Source organism: Sarcophilus harrisii, chromosome 1 (assembly GCF_902635505.1).
Source record: "Sarcophilus harrisii chromosome 1, mSarHar1.11, whole genome shotgun sequence".
In the NCBI taxonomy this organism is placed as follows: domain Eukaryota; kingdom Metazoa; phylum Chordata; class Mammalia; order Dasyuromorphia; family Dasyuridae; genus Sarcophilus; species Sarcophilus harrisii.
In genome coordinates, this window is record NC_045426.1 from 54,250,007 (window position 1) to 54,268,853 (window position 18,847).

Consider the following 18,847-nt stretch of genomic DNA (forward strand, 5'->3'; position numbering starts at 1 on the left):
CCTACCCGGTGGTCTTGCTTCTGCCTTTTAGGACCAGGCACAATTAAGTCCCATCTCTCCTGTCACCCCCAGGCTTTCCAGGGTAAACTATCCCCAGGTCCTCCAACACATCCTTCTGGAGTTTGATGGAGCCCCTTTGCTATCAGGACCACCCTCCTGAATGTGCTACCACTTGTTAATATTCTTCCTAACATCCGACATTCCAAACTGAAGACAATTGGGTTGTGTCCAACAAAACTACTACCTCTCTCATTTTGGCTCCTAGGAGGAAGGGAAAGAGTGAAGAAGCATCTATTAAGTACTTACTGTGTGCTAAAGCTCTTTACAAAGATCTCCTTGGATCCTCACAAAAGCCTTGGAAGATATTTAGATGTTAGGATCTTTTTTTCCCCTTACAGCTGAGCAAACTGAAGCATATGGCAATTAAGTGACTTGTCCAGAGTGTCTCCTAAGTGTCTGAGACTGCAGTTGAACTCAGGTTTTCCTAACTCCAGGACTGAGGCTGTATGGTTCAGCCTTAATTTATATTAGCTTTTAGCTACAGTTGATGATTTGTTGAACTATTGAAAATACCATTTCTTTTTTAAACTGACCAGTGGTCTATAAACAAGGGTCCCCTTCCCAAATTTTGTGCTTGTCTTTTTTTGTTTGTTTGTTTTGTTAATCTTAAGTAAGATTATAGGATTTAAAGCCAGAAGGAGTTTTAGAGAGCACCTAACCCTGAGGTTCTTAACCTGGGCTCTGGAAACTTGTTTTTAAAACCATTTTGGTAATTATTTAACTATAATAGGCATTCTTTACATTTTATTTTATGCATTTGAAAGCATTATTCTAAGAAGGGAGTTCATGGGCTTCACCAGAATGATCACCCACGGGGGCCCTGATAGTAGTGGCTGTTCTGGTCTGACCCTTCATTTTACTAAAGAGACATGGGTAGTGTCACTTATTCATGTCTGACCTGAGCTAATCACCACAAAATCCATATTTGATACTCATTTCATAATTGATTCTCGTGACATTTAGTATCTTGTGGCTAGATTTTTGTTTTAGTTAATTATAAGAATTAAGGAATTAAGAGAGATTATAGTTAAGAAAAGCAATACAGTAGTTTCTCTAATTCTTTTTGTTAATACTAGTCACCCAAAAGTTAACCATGAATAATAAAGTTGTAGAATAAAATAATTCCTATGGATGATGCATTTTTGGAATTTTCTAGCAAATGGCTTTGTATAACCAATTATGACCCTTTTGAAAATATAATTTCCCCCCTCTCCCCAAATCCTCCATTTAATTTTTTCACATCTTCTACTTTAAAAAGAACTTTAAAATGACATTTTTAAAATTATAAAGTTTAGGACCAATACATTGTCCATTTAAGTAGTAAGAATTTACAGTTGGTATTTCACTGAAAATAGACTCCTATGGTCTGACATAGAGAATGAAATAAAAGTTAAGCAGAGTCTTTGGTTGCTGAATCATTCTCTTGCCTTTTCATTGAAAAAAAAAAGATGCAGATTATTAAAGTGTTTGAGAGGAAGGAATGTAATCAGAAACCATATTTGTGCTTTTTCATTTCATCATCATTGTTCACAAAGTAGCTGTGGTGATTCAAATTTATTTAGTCTGAACATATGTGAGATGAGAGGGTGAAAAAACTGTTTGCAATGAAACTGTTGTGTCAAAAAGTCCTCATACTTGGGTTTTTGAACTAAATATTGTGTAGCTCTAAAGCTTGAATAAAAAGCATTTTGACTTTCACTTTTTAAAAAATCCAAGCATCTTCACAGAGACAGTTGAGACAATTGTCATCTTTTATCTGATAGGAAGAAGATGCAATTGTGTGATAGTTCCATTTATGCAAAGTAAATATTGGATTGCTTTTGTGAATATTGACTGACCTATATGACATTTATTGAAGCATTTATTGATTTTGGAAAATAAAATACAAAACCTAGTTTCTTTTAGCATATCTTGTACTTCCCCAACTTAGGATAAAACAAATTTTGCATAGTGGTTGAAATGAAAATTAGCCTTTGAATACAGAAGAAACACTTTTTTTTTTTTTTTTTTGATGGGGGTAGGTTCCTACTGTGTAGTTATGAGGTAGGTGTCAGAAGATTTTTCATAGTAGCCCTTAAAGTTATTGCCTATTTCATAGCAACTAAGAAGCTGTTACATAGTTGAAGTTAGTATGGTTTTGGGAATAGCTGATCAATATGTTTGATAATAAGTTTTTAAAGCTCAACTTGTTCAAGTTACCTTTTCCACATACTCTGATAAGCAAGAAAAATATGGAAAGGATGCTTAAAAATTTCACAGCAGAGCATTAGGAAACAGAGCTCAATAGCTGTTGGAGTGCACTCCATTCTGGCATCATCCAACTTAGTAACTCATCAGCAAACTCAGCTTTATACCACAGCCTGCTATTGGTCATTACTCACAGATGCAGAATTATTTGTTGAATAAGAATATTATCAGCATACAAACAACTGGGTAGATATGGACCCAGATGACTTGTTAAGAATATTAGTTATAAATCAAGGATAAGATGAAAAACCTAAAATACTCTTAGTATTCCAGATTTTAATTTATAAGATCATGGTGCATTGGAAGGAATGTTATACCAAGAGTCAAGGAGACCTGTTTCTTGCCCGAACTGTCCCTCGGATCTCTTTTGACTTCAAGGTAAGCATTTGTGATAAAGGTGATGATCAGAAAGTTAAGAATTTTAATTTTATTCTCATTTAGAATATATTATTTTTATACTTTAATGTTAACCTACACCTTTTTCTAACGATCAATATATGGTTAATGCTACGTTAGTCTAGCAATCAGAAACCAGGTTCATGGGCTTAATTTCTTTTGTAGATGATTTTAAGTTTATACTTTTTTTGTTAGCACTTTATCCTAATGAGTATCGATATGGGTATATTTTCATGCATTCATTGATTTTAATGGAAAGGGTAATTTATTTATGTTCAGGGCATGATTTGACGCTAGTAATAATAACAGAAAACATTTGTATGGTGCTTTAGGGTTTGCAAAATTCTTTATATATATATATATATATAAATATGATCCCATTTGATCCCGGTATTTGCTATGTGTTTTTTAAGCCGAAAGTTAGTTAGAACTGTGGCAAATGTATAGCCAATGGAGAAACAATCTATATTCCACTAATTTGGGGTCTTTGGATATGGAAAACCCTCTTGTATCATTGGTACTTAATGCCTGCTTCTAACAGTAGTTTTAAATATGGTTGATTTATTGACTATAGGGCAGTTTGCATTAGTCATAATTAGCAGTTTAAATATTGTATTCCACTTAGAATTATTCCTTTTAGTCAAGGTGAATTCAGGTTTGTTTGTTGTGGAAAGATGCAAAGTTCTAAGTTGAAGGGCGTGTTATATTAAAAATGAAATCACTGGGTATTTAGTAATTAATGGAAGCGGGCACCAGTCAAAATTTACTTTGAGGATTTTTGCCTTTTCTATAAGATGTCAAAAGTCACAGAGATCATCTATAATCTAATCTTTTTGTTTAATCTAAGGAGGCCCAGAAAAGTAAATGATTCATTCAAGGTAACACAGAAACATAGTGGAATTTGAACTCAAGTCCTGTGACTCTATTGTGCTTGATCCTTGCTATGCATTCCTATGAAGGACTGGCAGAAGTGTGCCTACAGATTATTTGGAATATGCTCATAGAATATTAATTAAAAACAAAACAGATCTTTTGTGTGGGAAAAAGATCTAAGGATTTGAAAGGACTTAAGCCTAAATTGTTTCTTTCTTGCTGTTTTCCTGTTTAGCCTGTTACATTTATCTATGGATATTATCTTTTCTCTGGTTCTAAAATACAAAAGGGAGATTTTTTTATATTATCCATTGAATGAGAATAAATGAGAAAATGGATATGAGAACCCTTTGAAATTCAGTCATTTTGTGATCCTTTACTTTTTGTGTATAGTACTTGATAGATTTCAGAGTATTTCCATATCAGTCGTCTCACTGTGAGGCTGAATTATCCAAATTTAATAAAAGAGGAAATGGAGGCTACTGAAATATAAGGGGAGACAGCTTGCTAAAATGGAAGGAATACTAACTTTGGAGTCAGAAGGATCTGTCTCCTGAAGCTTACAATCTTGAAGAAATGACTTGATTTTCTTCAGAATTTTCTTCATCTGCTAAATGAAAGAATTGGACCAATGGTCTTTGAATTTCCTCCCACTTCTAGATGTATGGTCCCATAGATTGTAAAGCACTTGGTATATTTATGCTAGAGGATGTTGAGGAGGGACTTGAGAATGTCTTCAAGAATCTGAAGGACCATTAAGGGGAGGAAGAATTAAATACATTTGTCTTGTTTGGTTCTAAAGAGCAGAACCAGGAACAGTAGATGGAAGTTTTGAGTAGATCAATTTGGGCTTAATGTCAAGTAGGGAAAACTTCCTAAGGAATAGAGTGAAATGGGTTGTCTTGAAAGGGAGTGGGCTCCCCACCCTTTGAAGTCTGCGAGAAAAGGCTAGATGGCTCCTTTTCAGATATGTTCTAATGGAGATTCCTTTTGCACATGGCTTGAACTAGAGAACCAGAGAGGTCCCTTCCAGTTCTCAAATTCTTAGATTAAATGAGTAATAAAAAATGCAATTAAGTTTGCAGCCATTCAAGAGTTTCTATAAGGCTGGTTCAGAAAAACAGATGCCATTAATGTTTCACATCTACTGTAATGAATAATGAACAAAGTGTTGGGACAAGTGTAAGAAATTAGATCAGGCAGCAGAAAAGTACTATTGGAAAATTTAAGTGATTATATGAAGACCTAATAGAATAGAATAGCAATAGCATAAACCTAAGTCTAAAGGACTGACAGGCACTCAAAGCTAAGACAGGTCTCAGCTGACCCCTGCCAGCGAATAATAATAATTATAATATCTAGCATTTATATATCACTTTAAGATATGCAAAGAACCTTAAAATAATTAATTTTATCTTTACAATAATTCTGGGAAGTAGGTGTTATCATTATTCTCATTTTATAGTGAGGTTAAGTGATTTGCCCGGGGTCTGATGCTGGATTTGAACTCAGGTGTTCTTGACTCTAAAGCCCAATGCTATATCCACTTTACCATTTGCTTAGTAATGAAATTATATTCAGCATTAGTACTTGGATATTATTTTCTTAAAGCAATCAAATTAATGAAAATTAAAATTAAAAATAAAATATCTGTTATGTATGAAAAAGACCAAAAATAATTTGCTTTGGTTTATTCATTTTGATACAGACTGATTTCAGGAAATATCCCCCTACCAATTTAAGTAGGTGACTGAGAGTTATCAGGGACATTTAAGAGTGAATGGGGTTACTCAATCAAAAGTCAGAGATAGGACTAAAGCCTTGATCATCAATATTCTGATGTCTATCCAGCATGTCACATTGCCTTTAGAAGGGAATAAAATCTAGTGTAATGGACAGAGAACAAAAATAGTAAATTAGGAAAATAGAAAGTTTCTTATGTTGGACAGCTTCTTTTTGTCATATTCAGCAGCTTACTAGAATGGAAGTTGTGGAAAGGATAGCTGTCTCATTTCTAAATTGTGGTTTGGTTTAAAGGCTTCACTAAAGACATATTCTAAACAAACTTGATGACTAATGACTTCCAAAGAGAAAATAACAAGCATGTCTAATCAGTTATCTTTTGAATCAATAATTCAACTTTTAATGCAAACATTTAAAGAAAGAAATGCATTTAGAATGGAAATTTTCCCCTGAAAACGTTGAATGTGGCTAACTCTTTGAAATGGTACTTTATACAAAGGTTTATACATAAATGTCTTTTGGGTTTTTGGATAGCTTATCAGTAAATGATGCTAGATTGTTTTTTTTTTAATTGCAATAAGAATAACATGAATCCCTCCCTCTGCCCCTCCCACCCTCAGCCCAATCTGATACATACACATGTATGTGTAAAACCGGGAAAACCTAATGATCAATAGAAGTCAGCACAAAATAATTTTAGCCCCAGGAATTCAGAAGCATCTTCCACCAAGCAACCTTCTAACAAGTCCTTTAGACTCATTCCAAATGTCTAGAACCATTTGCTAAGAAAATGAATTAACCTATTACATTTGTTCTTTTCTCTCTCTCTTTAAACACAGTAGGCCTTAATAAATTTCTAATATAAGTATAGGTTCTATTAAATACAATACTAACAATGAGAGTGGCATCAGATTTAAATCATAGGAAGGCATACAATAAATTAAAAGGTCCCTTTGATTCTTGGGGCCTCCCATGCGATCTTCAGGGAAGGCGATATTAGCTAACATTTAAGTTTTCAGGATTAGTGCATTTTTAAGTGCTTCAGTGGGAAGGAAGGAATCTCTCAATAAATTATTCCATTATTTATGTAATACTTATAAATGGGAAGAGAGAAAATATCCCAACCCTTGCCACTGAAGTACAGATATTCTACTGTATCATGGGGTGCGACATACATTTGTTTTCCCCATTGTAAAGGAGAATGATTACTCATATGCAGGATACAATTTTATGCTAGTACTTGGAATAGTACTGGTGGCAAATTAGTCCACAGGACTCTATCTGTTATTTACTTAAGTAAATTACGTGGAAAAAAAAACCAAACCTGATATAGACTGCAATTAAGTAAAACAATAAAGTGCTTTAAATGAGATTGGCTATTTCTGCATTGTTTTTTTTTTTTTTTTTTACTTCACTGAGGCACCCAAATCCACCAAATTAAGAGTTATAGTATTTCACAATAAGTAAAACTTTTAAAAAGCCTCATTTTCTATTAACTATCCAGTACTGCTCATGTATCTGACTTATTTAACAATTCTCTTTATCAAGTTGCATTCCATTCCCTTATGTTATTATACCAGCTTCCTAATGGACAAGGAAGGAAATCAGAGCAAAGGCCAAACATGTGAAGATGAAAGGAGGGGGGCCATAAATATTACTTATATTAAAATTTTCAATTTTGAAATTGTATATCAAAGGGGGTTGAAGCAAAAAAAAAAAAAAAAAAAAAAGAGAAGACCCGCTTTTCCAATCCAGTGTGTATGTCCAGATGAATTGAAATACACCATATAGAGCTTCTTGAAGAAGGGTCTTTTGGGGACCTATATAAATGTAAGAGTCTCTAGTCCAAGTCCATTTGAATGATAACTGCTATAATACAGTTGCTTCTTTCATGGCTTCAACCCATCTGTAAAATAGAGAAGCAAAAGCACATTTTACTTGATAGAGAATAACAATTTGATCCTTCATATTCACATTTCCCATTATGTGTATAGAGTGAGCTGTATATACAGACTCAAAGTAGGCAGGGCAGGGATTATTATTCCCATTTCACAGATGAGGAAGATGAGCCTAAGAGAGGTAAAATGATTTGTCTGAGATCACATAAATATTTATCAGGAAAAATTGGGTCTTAAACCCAAGTTTTCTGACCCAGAATTCAAAATGCTTTCCTTCCACCTAAAAAGTACAGTATTAAAAGCATAAAAGGAATACTAAAAGACAAAGGATGTCTTAATTTTTCTTGTTTTATAATCTCCTAGTAAATTGATTATAAAGACAGGAACATGATGACAAAGCAACAAAATTCAGGTCAGTTGTGCTGCCAGCTGTTAGGCAGGTACAAGGCAGTAACTCAAGGAATAATGAATGAGTCCTTTTACTTTTGGGGAACTGGAGGAGGGAGTAGAAGAATATTTGATTGTAGACCAGTTAGTTCTTAGTACCTTTGTGCTGAATTGATATCCTCTGCTTTGAAGCTGTAAAACAGAGTTTGCTTGTGGTAAAGATGAAAAACGAGACCTAATTCTCGGTTTCCTTCTTCTGGGGCGATAGTGAAACCCAGCAAAGGTATGCTCTCTGTAGCTACTTTATCCTAAGAAAAAAGGGAAAATAATGTTGGATACCTTTCTTCAAATATACATCACATACATGTTATCACTGGTTTATTTCTGGTGAAGAATCAGACTATGTCATTCTGTTATCATATAATAGGATGGCAACCATTTTTTATTCATTTTTGTAAATCCTGCACAGTTTGTTCATCACACAGCTTTGCACACCAGATTATAGATTTAGAGCTAGAAGGGAATTTAAAGGCCATGTAGTCCATTTTGCAAATGAGAAAACTGAGGGCCAGGGAAGTTATGATTTACTTGCCCAAGGTCATAAAAGTAATACACACTCAGAATTTGGACTCAGATCTTCTCATGTATAATAGACAGTAAATGTTTATTGATTTGTGTTAGCATGTGCTTTGTATAATACAGGCATAGAAGGAGAAAATGGGACTAGCTTTAGAATACAAATATCAAGATAAGAGGCTAAGGCAACAATAATTAAGATGAGTTTCTATTTTTTACAGAAGTCTGGTACCTGTGATGTACCTATCCTCATTGCCTCCTATCTGACATATTCATAAGACTCATCATTCTTGTGAGAGAAAGATAGGAGTGTTGTGGAACTTTTAAAACTGCCATTCTGCCTTCAGTTTTTGCTGCTATTGAAATGTAAGTGAATTTCTGGTTTGTTTAACTCAAAAACCATATGAAAACAATCACATTACAGACATACAATGAGGGGACATCATGCCTTCATTTTCATGTAAAAGTTCAAGGGTGGAAAGCTTTTTTTTTTTTTTTTTTTTTTTTTTTTTTTTTTTTTTAATTGGAAACTGAAAGTGATTCTGGTCAGTAGAATATTTTATTTCAGGAAAATAAATGACTTTGAATCCATATATATATTCATCTTAACTGGAGGCATATTCGTGAGCCAGTATCTTTTTAACTGGTATCACTCAGGCTGCTTTTATTGACTTGATTTTTCCCCCCTAATTTCCAAGATGAGATTATTTTTCTTTTTATAGCTATATTTGTAGCAGATTGATCAGGGGAGCCTGATCAACTTGATGAAATTATAAGGAGGTAAGCCTCTGTTTGGGGTCACATTTCCCTATGGAGAGTGTGGATATATCTATTAATTTCATTGTGAAGAGGTTAGGGGTATCTCCTGGACTTGGGTATCCGTCTCATTAAGGATGAGTGACTAAGTCTCAGTTTGAGGGTGAGGCATTATTTGATTATCTCAGATTATTGCTGCTTGAGCTACTGAGTCATCCCACCCTCCTTGGACTGGATCTATAAAAGGGAGGCTTTAACTTTGGAGATTTAAAGAGAGGGATTAACCCTGTACATCCTAATGATACCCTGGAGAGAAAGAGATAGAAGCACAGACTGTCAACCACATGGCCTAAAATATGGCAGCATGAGGCCTTCCAAGGGAGACTTTGGCTTTGATTTCTGAAGCTAGAGGAGTGGGAGCAGGGAATTGCTCTATTCCAGGCTATAGATTTAACTCCCTACAGTAGGGATAAGAAAGGATCTCAGCTCTGTCTTTAACGCTTTCTGAATAACTTCCATTGCTTATTGCAGATTTATTGGCTCCCTTTATAAGCTCAGGGCCTCTTGTACCTCAAGCACCTGACCAAATCACTCCCAAACACTGGGACTCAATAATCCCTTCTTAATAAAATTGAATGGACGACAGGCTGATGGTTAAACAGGTCTGGTAGGTATCCTCAGTCCTCTCAAGATGATAGCAGTAAAAATGTTTACTCTATATAAGAAAGATGATGAAAATCCCAAATATCCTATATCTACAATTCTGGATAAGTACGGACCTGGGAAGCCTACACAGGATTGGACAGCTCACTAACACAGCAATTGCCTTTTCTGAATTCTTTCCTCAGTGACTTTGTTTCTATTCCCTGCCCCCTTTCCAATGTCCTCTAATGCCCTCACCTCGGTTTTTAAGCTATTATCAGGGTTAATTATTTGTGAAGATTCAGACTTCCCATGGGTAAGTGGGCCCAGAACTTATATATAATATTGTATGCTTTCTCCTTGTCTGTGGAGGGGTTCTTATTATTTTTTCTGGAGAAAAAAGATTCCAAATATAAAAGTGATTATTTCTATTAAACACATGAGCCCAGTTTTTCTAGTGCATGGCCCTATATGTGGCACATTTCCTTAAGTTCAGCTGTTTCATTTGGGCCTGAGACTTTTTGGAGTGGAAGGGTAGGAAATCCAGGTTACCTGGATCTTTCCTCCAATGCTGCATTTATTTATTTTTTAAACATAGTTTTAAGAGAGAATGCAAGAAGTATAGACTACATAGGCCACTGACTTTAGGATGGAAAATTCCTAATTTTAATTAAGTATAATGGTTGCTTAAAGGCCACATGTGGGAAGAACAGCAAACTGTCTCCTGAGAGTTGTACTCTGTGGAAAGGAATCTACCCAACAGTCTGTCAGAATGCAATTAGCAAGTACATTTTTCAAAGTGGATCTATTGGTTTTGAGAGGCACCAGATGCTAGCCTGGCAGCCTGAAGTCCTCTGTTCATCTATCCAAATTGTTCAATCTAGCTGATTTAGGAGAACCCTCTTCCCTAGAGAGCAGAGTGGAGAAAGCAAGGACATTTCCCCTAGCTTTTTCTCCTATGGTCAAAACAACTAGTATTTTGGTGGAGACTAGAGAATAAAGGAGAAGGATGATACCAGCAGTCTTATTTCCTTTATTTATGGTGTGTATGTCCCCTAAGTGCCGACATCTCAATGCTTGACTCGTTTAGTTGGTTTGAACTGAGTAAGGGGATTGCCAACATTAGCAAAAAGTACATTGTGAGAGTCTGGGTTTATGATAAGGAATAGGAATGATATGCTAATTAACAGCCTTCGCCCCAGCCTTGAAAGTTTTCACAGCTGTTCTCTCACAAAACACCTTTTAAAGCTGGTATGGAATTTAATATGCTCAGTTGATATATTTCATCATTGTATGAGTAGAGGTTTACAAAGGTATCATCAGTTAGCATCATGCAACAGAGATCAGACTTAAAGAAACTGAGCTGTGGGAACATGAATTCATGCCCCTGCAGAGTTACATTGCAAACAGCCTTTGTTCTTTGCTATCCTAAGGTCATTGATCTATGAGGGAAGGATTTAAGATCCATCTACCATTTCTTCTATCACTTTTCCCTTCCTGCTTAAGATAGTGATCAGTGCTGGTAAGAAAAATTTGAATGGACAGAGGCAACACAATTCATTGTTTGCTTCCTCAAAAGAAATGGTACCATTTTGTTTGAAGAGTGATTGTTATCGGTGGTAGTTTATTTTTGTTGCTGACCCTAAATGGTGCTAGTATCATTTAGTTTTAAATTTTTTGGCAAGTTAATTGGATTTAAATGACTTGCCCAGGATCACACAGCTAGTAAGTGTCAAGTGTCTGAAGTTAAATTCGAACTGCGGGCTCTGTGAAAGGAAGGCTTTCATCATAGACCAATATGCCCCACGGTGACCGGTGGAATGGATGCTTTTGGGCTAAAGATTCTTTTCTGTTTGTAGCCTTAGTGCCTGGGCCAGTCCCTGGCACATAACAGGCACTTTGGGATTGATTCATTGAACAAGTCCCCTTGGACAGTGGGCTGTACGGTTGCTCTCAAATTTGTACTTCATGGAGTGGGCTTAAATTGAGAGGAGAGAAGGGGTATGAAATGTGCGTCTCAGTACCTCACTGGCCATATAGGTGTAGAGGACTTTGCCCTTGATGACAAACCAAAGTGTCTTCCAGTGCCGCTTGCCTTTCTTACGCCTGCTGAGATAGCCGCTGATCGCAGAACCCTCTCCGGAGGCAGCCACCTGGTAGGGCGAAAGCACAGAAGCAAGGCTGCTCACTGGCTGGGGACATAGTTCCCATTCAGGATATAACAGTGTGAAGAAGGAATACATGTGGCCCAAATTCAGGGAGGAAAAGTAATACAAAAGAACGGCTTGAAATCAGATACTCTGAATAAGGACCAAGAATCCATTAAAAAAAAAAAATCAGATTCTACAAAATAAGGAGCTGAACAACTCAAAGCACAGAATGCTAGAGAATTGCATTAAGGAAATCCAGACAGGGCAACAGAGATCTTTTTTCATAAATATGCTGCCTCCTTGTGGTCCTATTCAAGAACTTTTCTTCCACCCTAGAGAATAAATCTGGACAGCTGCTGTAATTTACATATGTATATTCATATTTTCTATCCTTCAAAAGAAACCATATGTATACTGTCTAAATAGGAACTAAATAGGAGTTTTATGACCTCTTAGCTAAGACTTTCATGGGAGTATTTATTCAGTTAAGTTTATTTTATTTTTACTCTTTTAAAAATATTTTTAAAAACTTAAACACAAAGTAGAAAATGAAAAAAAAAAAAAAAGAAAATGAAAACAACAGAAAAAGAAAAAAATTGACATGTACGCGGCCTAACATAAGAGACAATGAATTTCCATTTCAAGCAATTCTATATAATAAATACTACACTTTGTGTTTAGAGGTTTCCATCTTTTCTTCCTTGTAAGTTTTCTTTTGTTCTCTGCTGTGTACTTTTTACTTTAATTTTTCCCTCTCCCCCTCAGAAAGCTATAATTAAATGTGGAAATATACATATATATATATACACACATATGTAAACATATATATACATAAATATCTATTATTATACACATATACATTTATGTAAGGTTATACTATACTTGTCCTATGTTTTTCTGAAGGTGGATAACACCAGGACCAGTAAAGGTCTATTAATAACTATATATTAACACCACTAATCCATTCCACTTCCCAATTCTTCCTGACAGATCCTTCTATATGAAAATCAAGACAGATGTCTTGTGAAGGACCTTGCAGAAATGTTGCCCAAAATAGTAAAGAGAAGTGGAATACTTGACTTTCCCAGGCCATCAGCATGAGCTATTTTGAGCAATTTTCTGATATGGGACACCAAGTTATCATAATTTATGATCTGGGTTAGATTCAGAGTAGTCCTAATGATTCTTTGGGTTAGAAAATTGTGTTACTAAAAGGGATTCCCCAAAATGTACTAATCCTGGGGTTACCAATTTCTTTTGCACTAATAACGGCTTTCAGGGAAGTTTAGCCTCTGGACCTTTCGGAAGGTATAAGCTATAGGTAGGAAAGAAAGAAGAAGTAGAAAAGAGAAAGGCAAAACAGAATGTCATAGGAGATCACAGTCTTTTGCAAAGGCTGCCTTTGTCTTATCTCATCCATTTCCTCACCCCAGGATGTTGCTGTTGTTGTACTTTAATTCAATCTGAAAAACTAAATTTGCATTACAGATAAGGAGACTTTACAACCTCTTTCCAGGATCTCTTCACCCTGGAAGTCTTTTTTCCCTTCCAGAATCAAGTCTTTTCAGTTTCAGTCAAAAAAGTATATTGCAAAATGAGTTAGGGAAAGGGCTAAGGAATCAGGGTTGACCAAGCGCAATAATATCTGGATTATTTTTGGTCTGTCTGATACTTCCTTCCGTGCTATCTTACAACAGTTGGCATGAGAACAAATGATAAATATGTCAGCATCGAAAGACCAACAACATTTGTTTTTATCAGTGTACGGATATAGATCTCCTTGGCGATGACTTTTGCTAGACAGTCTTGACTATACCTCTGTAAGAGCTGAAGGGATTTTCTTTTGTTTCTTGAAGGCTGAGGGATTAATGCTGTGGAAGACAGAAGAGAAAGCACCACTGGAAAACCTGGATGATGACATGGGGAAGCTCATGCTCACTGGCCGCTCTGTAATTTAAAAAAAAAAAAAAAAAAAAAAAAGAATGAAAAAAAAAAAAAAAAAAAAAAAAAAAAAAAAAAAAAAAAAAAAAAAAAGGAGGAAAAAGGGGGAAAAAAAAAGAAAAAAAAAAAAAGCAAGCATTAATTCTCCGAATGAGAAGAATGAATAGGGTGTCTAGGTGAAGGAGAGCAGCACTTTGACTTTTTCTAATGCTAATAGCTACCACACAATTCTTCCCAATGTTTCCTTTGGCTTCTGACTAGGTTTCATGTATCACCTCTCTTACCTTTCAACAACACTGGGATATCTCCCCCCCTTTTCTTCAGTTCCGCATAGCAGCCATCACAGACTTTGGCCAGTCGGTCCTTGAGGTACTTCAGAGGATATTTATTTCTTGAACAGTTTCGACAAACGATCTGCAATAACATAAGATGAGAGCGTCAGCATCATAGGACTATAAAGCTAGGAAGGACCTTAGAGATCATTTAGATCAGGGGTTACCAATCTGGAATCTATAAACTTGTTTTTTTTTTTTTAAATAGTATTTAAATAACTGTATTTTAAAATATTTGATTTTCTTCGGAGTTCTCTGTATTTTACTCTATGCATTTTAGAATAGTATTTTGAGGAGTCCTTGGGCTTCACTGGATGGCCAGAGGGGTTTAGAACCTTGTCTTTGGGTTGTACAAGTCATTCATTTTGAACATGGAGAAATGAGTGCAAAGAAATATATGTGTTTATGTATGTGTTTGTATGTGTGTGTGTATATATATATATATATATATACATATATATGTTTGTGCAGAAATTACACATTCAGAGACAGAGAAAGTAAATTTCCCATGATTAAATAAGCAGTAAAGGTTCCAGACCAAGTAATCAGAACAGGCCCTCAAATTCTAAATCTTTCTCTGTCTCCATCCATACTTAAATCCATACCATGGAAACCTCATCTTATTGACTCACGATTACAGTTTGGGGAAGATCCAGTGCGCCACTCCCTCTCTGGTAATCCCAGTCGTTCCCCTCTTTCTCAGTCCCCTTCCTCTCTGATCATGTAGAAGTTTCTGGCTCTGTGGCTGAGTGGATACCGTCAGGGTTTCCCTCACTCAGACTGAGTGGCTGCCTCCTTAGACTACTTACAGACCCTTGTCTTCCCATCACGATGTCAGGGCCAAGCCTAACCTACCTTTCCACAAGCATGACAGTGATGGCGTCTCAGGGTAAGGGAGAAGTCACAGCCACAGTTCATACACATCATTACGTGGGACACAGGCACCAAGGTAGGAGGCCTTTCACCCAGAGAGATGCCCAGCCTTTCTCGAATCTATAGCAGGAGACAGAGAGTAAGAAGAATGCCCCATTCTCAGAGCCAGGGTCCCCATTTGCCTCATTCCCTTTCCTTCTCCCCACCCACCATGCAGATCTCAAAGTCTTTGCTTTATACTTGCTTCTGAGCTGCTAACTGAGAACTTCCTGGATCTTTATTGTGCTTCCTTTGGCCCTCTGGTCCCTGCTATGATGCATCCTGGGATCTACACCTTATAGAATCAGACCTTACAAATGTTCTAATTCAGCCCGTTCATTCTGCAGAGGAAGAAACTGTGGTCTATGGTGGGGAAGGGATTTGATTAAAGGCACACAGTTAGATCATGTATAGAGTGGGGGATTCAGCAGCAGTCCTGGTACCCTCCAGTGCCGCCTCATTATCCTTCCTAAGAAAGGTCCTGCCAAGAAGACCGCAGGCCATCATAATCTTCTGGTCTGAGGCCACTCTCCTGTGCCAGCATCCTGGGCTGCTGGGCTCTCTGCTCACCTCAACGCTGTTATGGAAGGCAGCTAGGGTGTGTATTTTGTAGTCCTCTGGCAGGGCTCTGCTGAGGCAGCTGTACCATTCATCCCGCTCAGAGCATGAGCTGTGGACACAAACAGAGGGGGAAAGGAGGAGCTGTTAGTTCCGGCAGTAACAGCTGTGTTCCTGAGGCTCAGCCAGGGGTCCTAGCTGAGTCCCACTTCCTCTCGCCCTGTGATCCTGAGTGAGTCACTCTTAAGGAAGTGACTTTAAAAAAAAGCAACAAAGGTAGAGTACTTGGCTGTTTCCATTGTGATATTTGAGGGGTCCTGGGCCTATCTCTAAAAAATAATTCTCACGACTTTCATGGTACCTGCAATTTCACCATTAAAGCTTCATTTATAGGGTATCATTGCATTTATAGCTGGATGAGACCAGAGATAATTTAATTCAGCAACAGAAAACTGAGGCCTTGGGTATTATCTATCATGATTTTTTTGGGTACGGGATAAATCTTCTAGGATCTTCAAGGAAATTACTGCTTCTGACTTTACAAAGGAAAATATAACAAGCCATTTTGAAGTAACATCTTAATAGGGATGAGCCTCCAGAGAGCATCAGCTCCCATGGATTCAATTATCATCTCTATGCTGATGATTCTCAGATCTACTTATCTAGAACTAACCTCCATAATTGCATTTCTAACTGCCTATTAGTGATCTCAAAGATGGCCTATACATATATTAAACTCAACATGTCCAAAACTGAAATCATTAAACCTTTCCCCTAAAGTCTCCTTTCTTTTCAACCTCTCTAATACTATTGAGAATAAAATCATCTTCTCAATCACTAAGGTTTGAAACCTAGATGTCAATCTCAGCTACTCTCTTTCACAGCCTTCCTTCCATTCAATCTGCTGCTAATTCTTGTAGAATTTACCTTGGAAACATCTCTCCTTCATGTTTCTTTTCCTCTGACATTAGTATGGACCTTCATCCCTTCAGATTTAGACTAATGCAATATCCTTCTATCCTTCTGGTTGGTCTTTCTGCCTCAAGTCTCTCTCTCCATTTCAATCCATCTGTCACTTAGCTACCCAGGGCAGCTAGATGGTTCAGCAAATAAAGGGCCGATCCTGGAGTCAGGAACACTCATCTTCCTGAGTTCAGATCTGATTCCAGACATCAATGTGTGAACCTGGATGGCAAACCTCTCCAGTATCTCTGCCAAGGAAATCCCAAATGGGGTCACCAAGAATGGGACACTAATGAAGCTTGAAATAAATGAAATCACATCTGTCACTTAGCTATCAAACTCTTTTTTTTCCTGAGGCAATTGGGTTAAGTGACTTGCCCAGGGTCACAAAGCCAGGAAGTGTTAAATGTCTGAGGTCAAATTTGAACTCAAGCCCTCCTGACTTCAGGGCTGGTGCTGTATCCACTGTGCCACCTAGCTGCCCCTAAACTCATTTTTCTAAAGCACAAGGTGACCCTGTCCTATTCTATGAACTCCAGTGGCTCCCTGTTATCTTCCAGGTAAAATATAGAATTCTCTGTCTTGTGTTAAAAAGACCTCTATAACCTGGTCATCTCCAATTTTTCCAGTCTTCATACATCTTGTGACACTTCCCTTACTATTCCTCAAACAAGACATTCTGTCTTACCATTTCTTGAATTTTCATATTTCCTAGAATTCTCTCTCTCCCTCTTCATTTTCACTTCTTGGCTTCTTTCAAAACCCAGCTAAAATTCTACCTTCTACAAGAAGCCTTTTCTGATTGTCCCTCAAGGTGAGGACCTTATCTCTGTTGGTTTTCTCCAATTTATCCTGTGTATATTTTGTTTTTATATAGTTGTCAGTATATTGGTCCGCCCCATTGTGCTGTGAATCCTTGAAATCAAGGGCTTTTCATCTTTCTTTTTATGCTCTGGGATTGGCACAGGATCTGGCATATAATAGTCATTTAATAAGTGCTGGATGACTGATTGTCCATCAGGAAAAGGGCACAGAGGGGAGGAGCGGGGAGGAGGAAGGATAAGAGCAAAGGACTGTTGCCAGAGGAGGTGGGAGGACCCCATAAACAAACTGCCTTCTGACTTCGCAGTTTTCATATTTGAACTTTCCCAGACTGGTTTCCTGGTGGACTCATACTGCTCTCCCAAATACAAGTTTTGGAAGCAATCATTACAAGTTTGGACTCAATTTCCACCTGTGTGTGACCTTCTCCTAGGAAGATGGCTCAGTATAAGATGGTTCCATCATGAAAGGATGGAGGTCTTTCCTTGTCCACTAGATGGCAGTCGCTTCCTGTTTCATTATAGTACAAGGATTAGGATGCTGTTTGCCCTTAATTGCTGTTGGCTTCTAAAAAGACTTTATGTCCTCAGTAACAAGGGGCCTTCGAAGGCCTCCAGAGTGAGATCTTAGCTCAGAACATCTGAACAAAGTTGGAAGATTTGGGAATTGGATTAGAATTATTTTTTAATTAACTGCTTAATAAAGAATGTTTTTTCCCCATGGCTTCAACATTTTCGGAAATGTTTACATTTCCTAGACCTTTTCACTCTCCCATACCTTGCAGACAGCATCAAGCAGGACTCAGATGACTCTATCTTCAGTGCATACGGGACTTTTTCCATCACAGGGCGGCTGACCTGGAAAACCAAAAGCTCTAATGTAAAGGCTGGTGTTGGATGCACCTTGGGGACAACCGACTATCCTCAGCCTCTTCTCTGGGTGTTCATTCCCAAGCATCCCTCTGGAGACTTAAGACTTTTAAACCCAGTCCCACAGTTAGTTTTAGGATCCTGGCCCTTTAGTAAGCTGTATGACATTGAATAAGTCACCTAATCTCTTTGGGGCATGTTTCCTCATCTGTAAAACTCCTTGAGTATCTTCAAGGTCCCTGGAAGAAACTTCCAAGCCTCCAATTTGACAAATTCTGTGTTTAGGTTGGCCATTCGATAGGGAGAAAGGAGAATGTGTGGATGATAACTTTCTCTCCCTTCCCTTTCCAAAAGTCATCTGTGGTGCCTTGTATCATTTGGCTGCTCCCCTTCCTCCAAGCCTTTGGCAAAATTTAAATGGCTCCACCCACTATGGGGCTTTCTGGTCCAAGCTTCCCTGAGTCTACTTTTCCAAGGAGTGTCCAACTAGAACTAATCCTTAGCTCCCAGAAAATTCTCTAGAGGGAAGCAAACTTCCACCTAAGGCTATTGCCAAGCACACTCCACCTATTCCAGCACAAGTTTAGAAATTCTCAAAAAAGAAAGACCTGCTGGGCTTGTAACTCAAAATCAGCCCCACTGGGGACCTGGCACCTTCTTACTATCTTTCCGTAAATAGCTCAACTGCTACCTAGACTGATCGCCCAGTTACTAGCATTTTC

The 18,847-nt window shown here is 37.4% G+C and overlaps 1 protein-coding gene across 1 annotated transcript in view; it reads right to left on the bottom strand.

The window, feature by feature from the left end:
* Nucleotides 1-5,691: 5,691 nt before the first annotated feature.
* The window catches only part of FGD5 (FYVE, RhoGEF and PH domain containing 5), a 178,475-nt gene continuing 165,319 nt past the window's right edge, over nucleotides 5,692-18,847 (bottom strand). The window contains exons 14-21 of the mRNA XM_003762464.4: nucleotides 18,034-18,113; nucleotides 15,484-15,583; nucleotides 14,857-14,994; nucleotides 13,954-14,083; nucleotides 13,545-13,675; nucleotides 11,603-11,731; nucleotides 7,764-7,912; nucleotides 5,692-7,225 (exon numbers count right to left, since the gene is read on the bottom strand). Coding sequence (XP_003762512.2) covers nucleotides 7,189-7,225; nucleotides 7,764-7,912; nucleotides 11,603-11,731; nucleotides 13,545-13,675; nucleotides 13,954-14,083; nucleotides 14,857-14,994; nucleotides 15,484-15,583; nucleotides 18,034-18,113 — 894 coding nt within the window. The 3' untranslated portion in view covers nucleotides 5,692-7,188. The remainder of the gene's footprint in view (nucleotides 7,226-7,763; nucleotides 7,913-11,602; nucleotides 11,732-13,544; nucleotides 13,676-13,953; nucleotides 14,084-14,856; nucleotides 14,995-15,483; nucleotides 15,584-18,033; nucleotides 18,114-18,847) is intronic.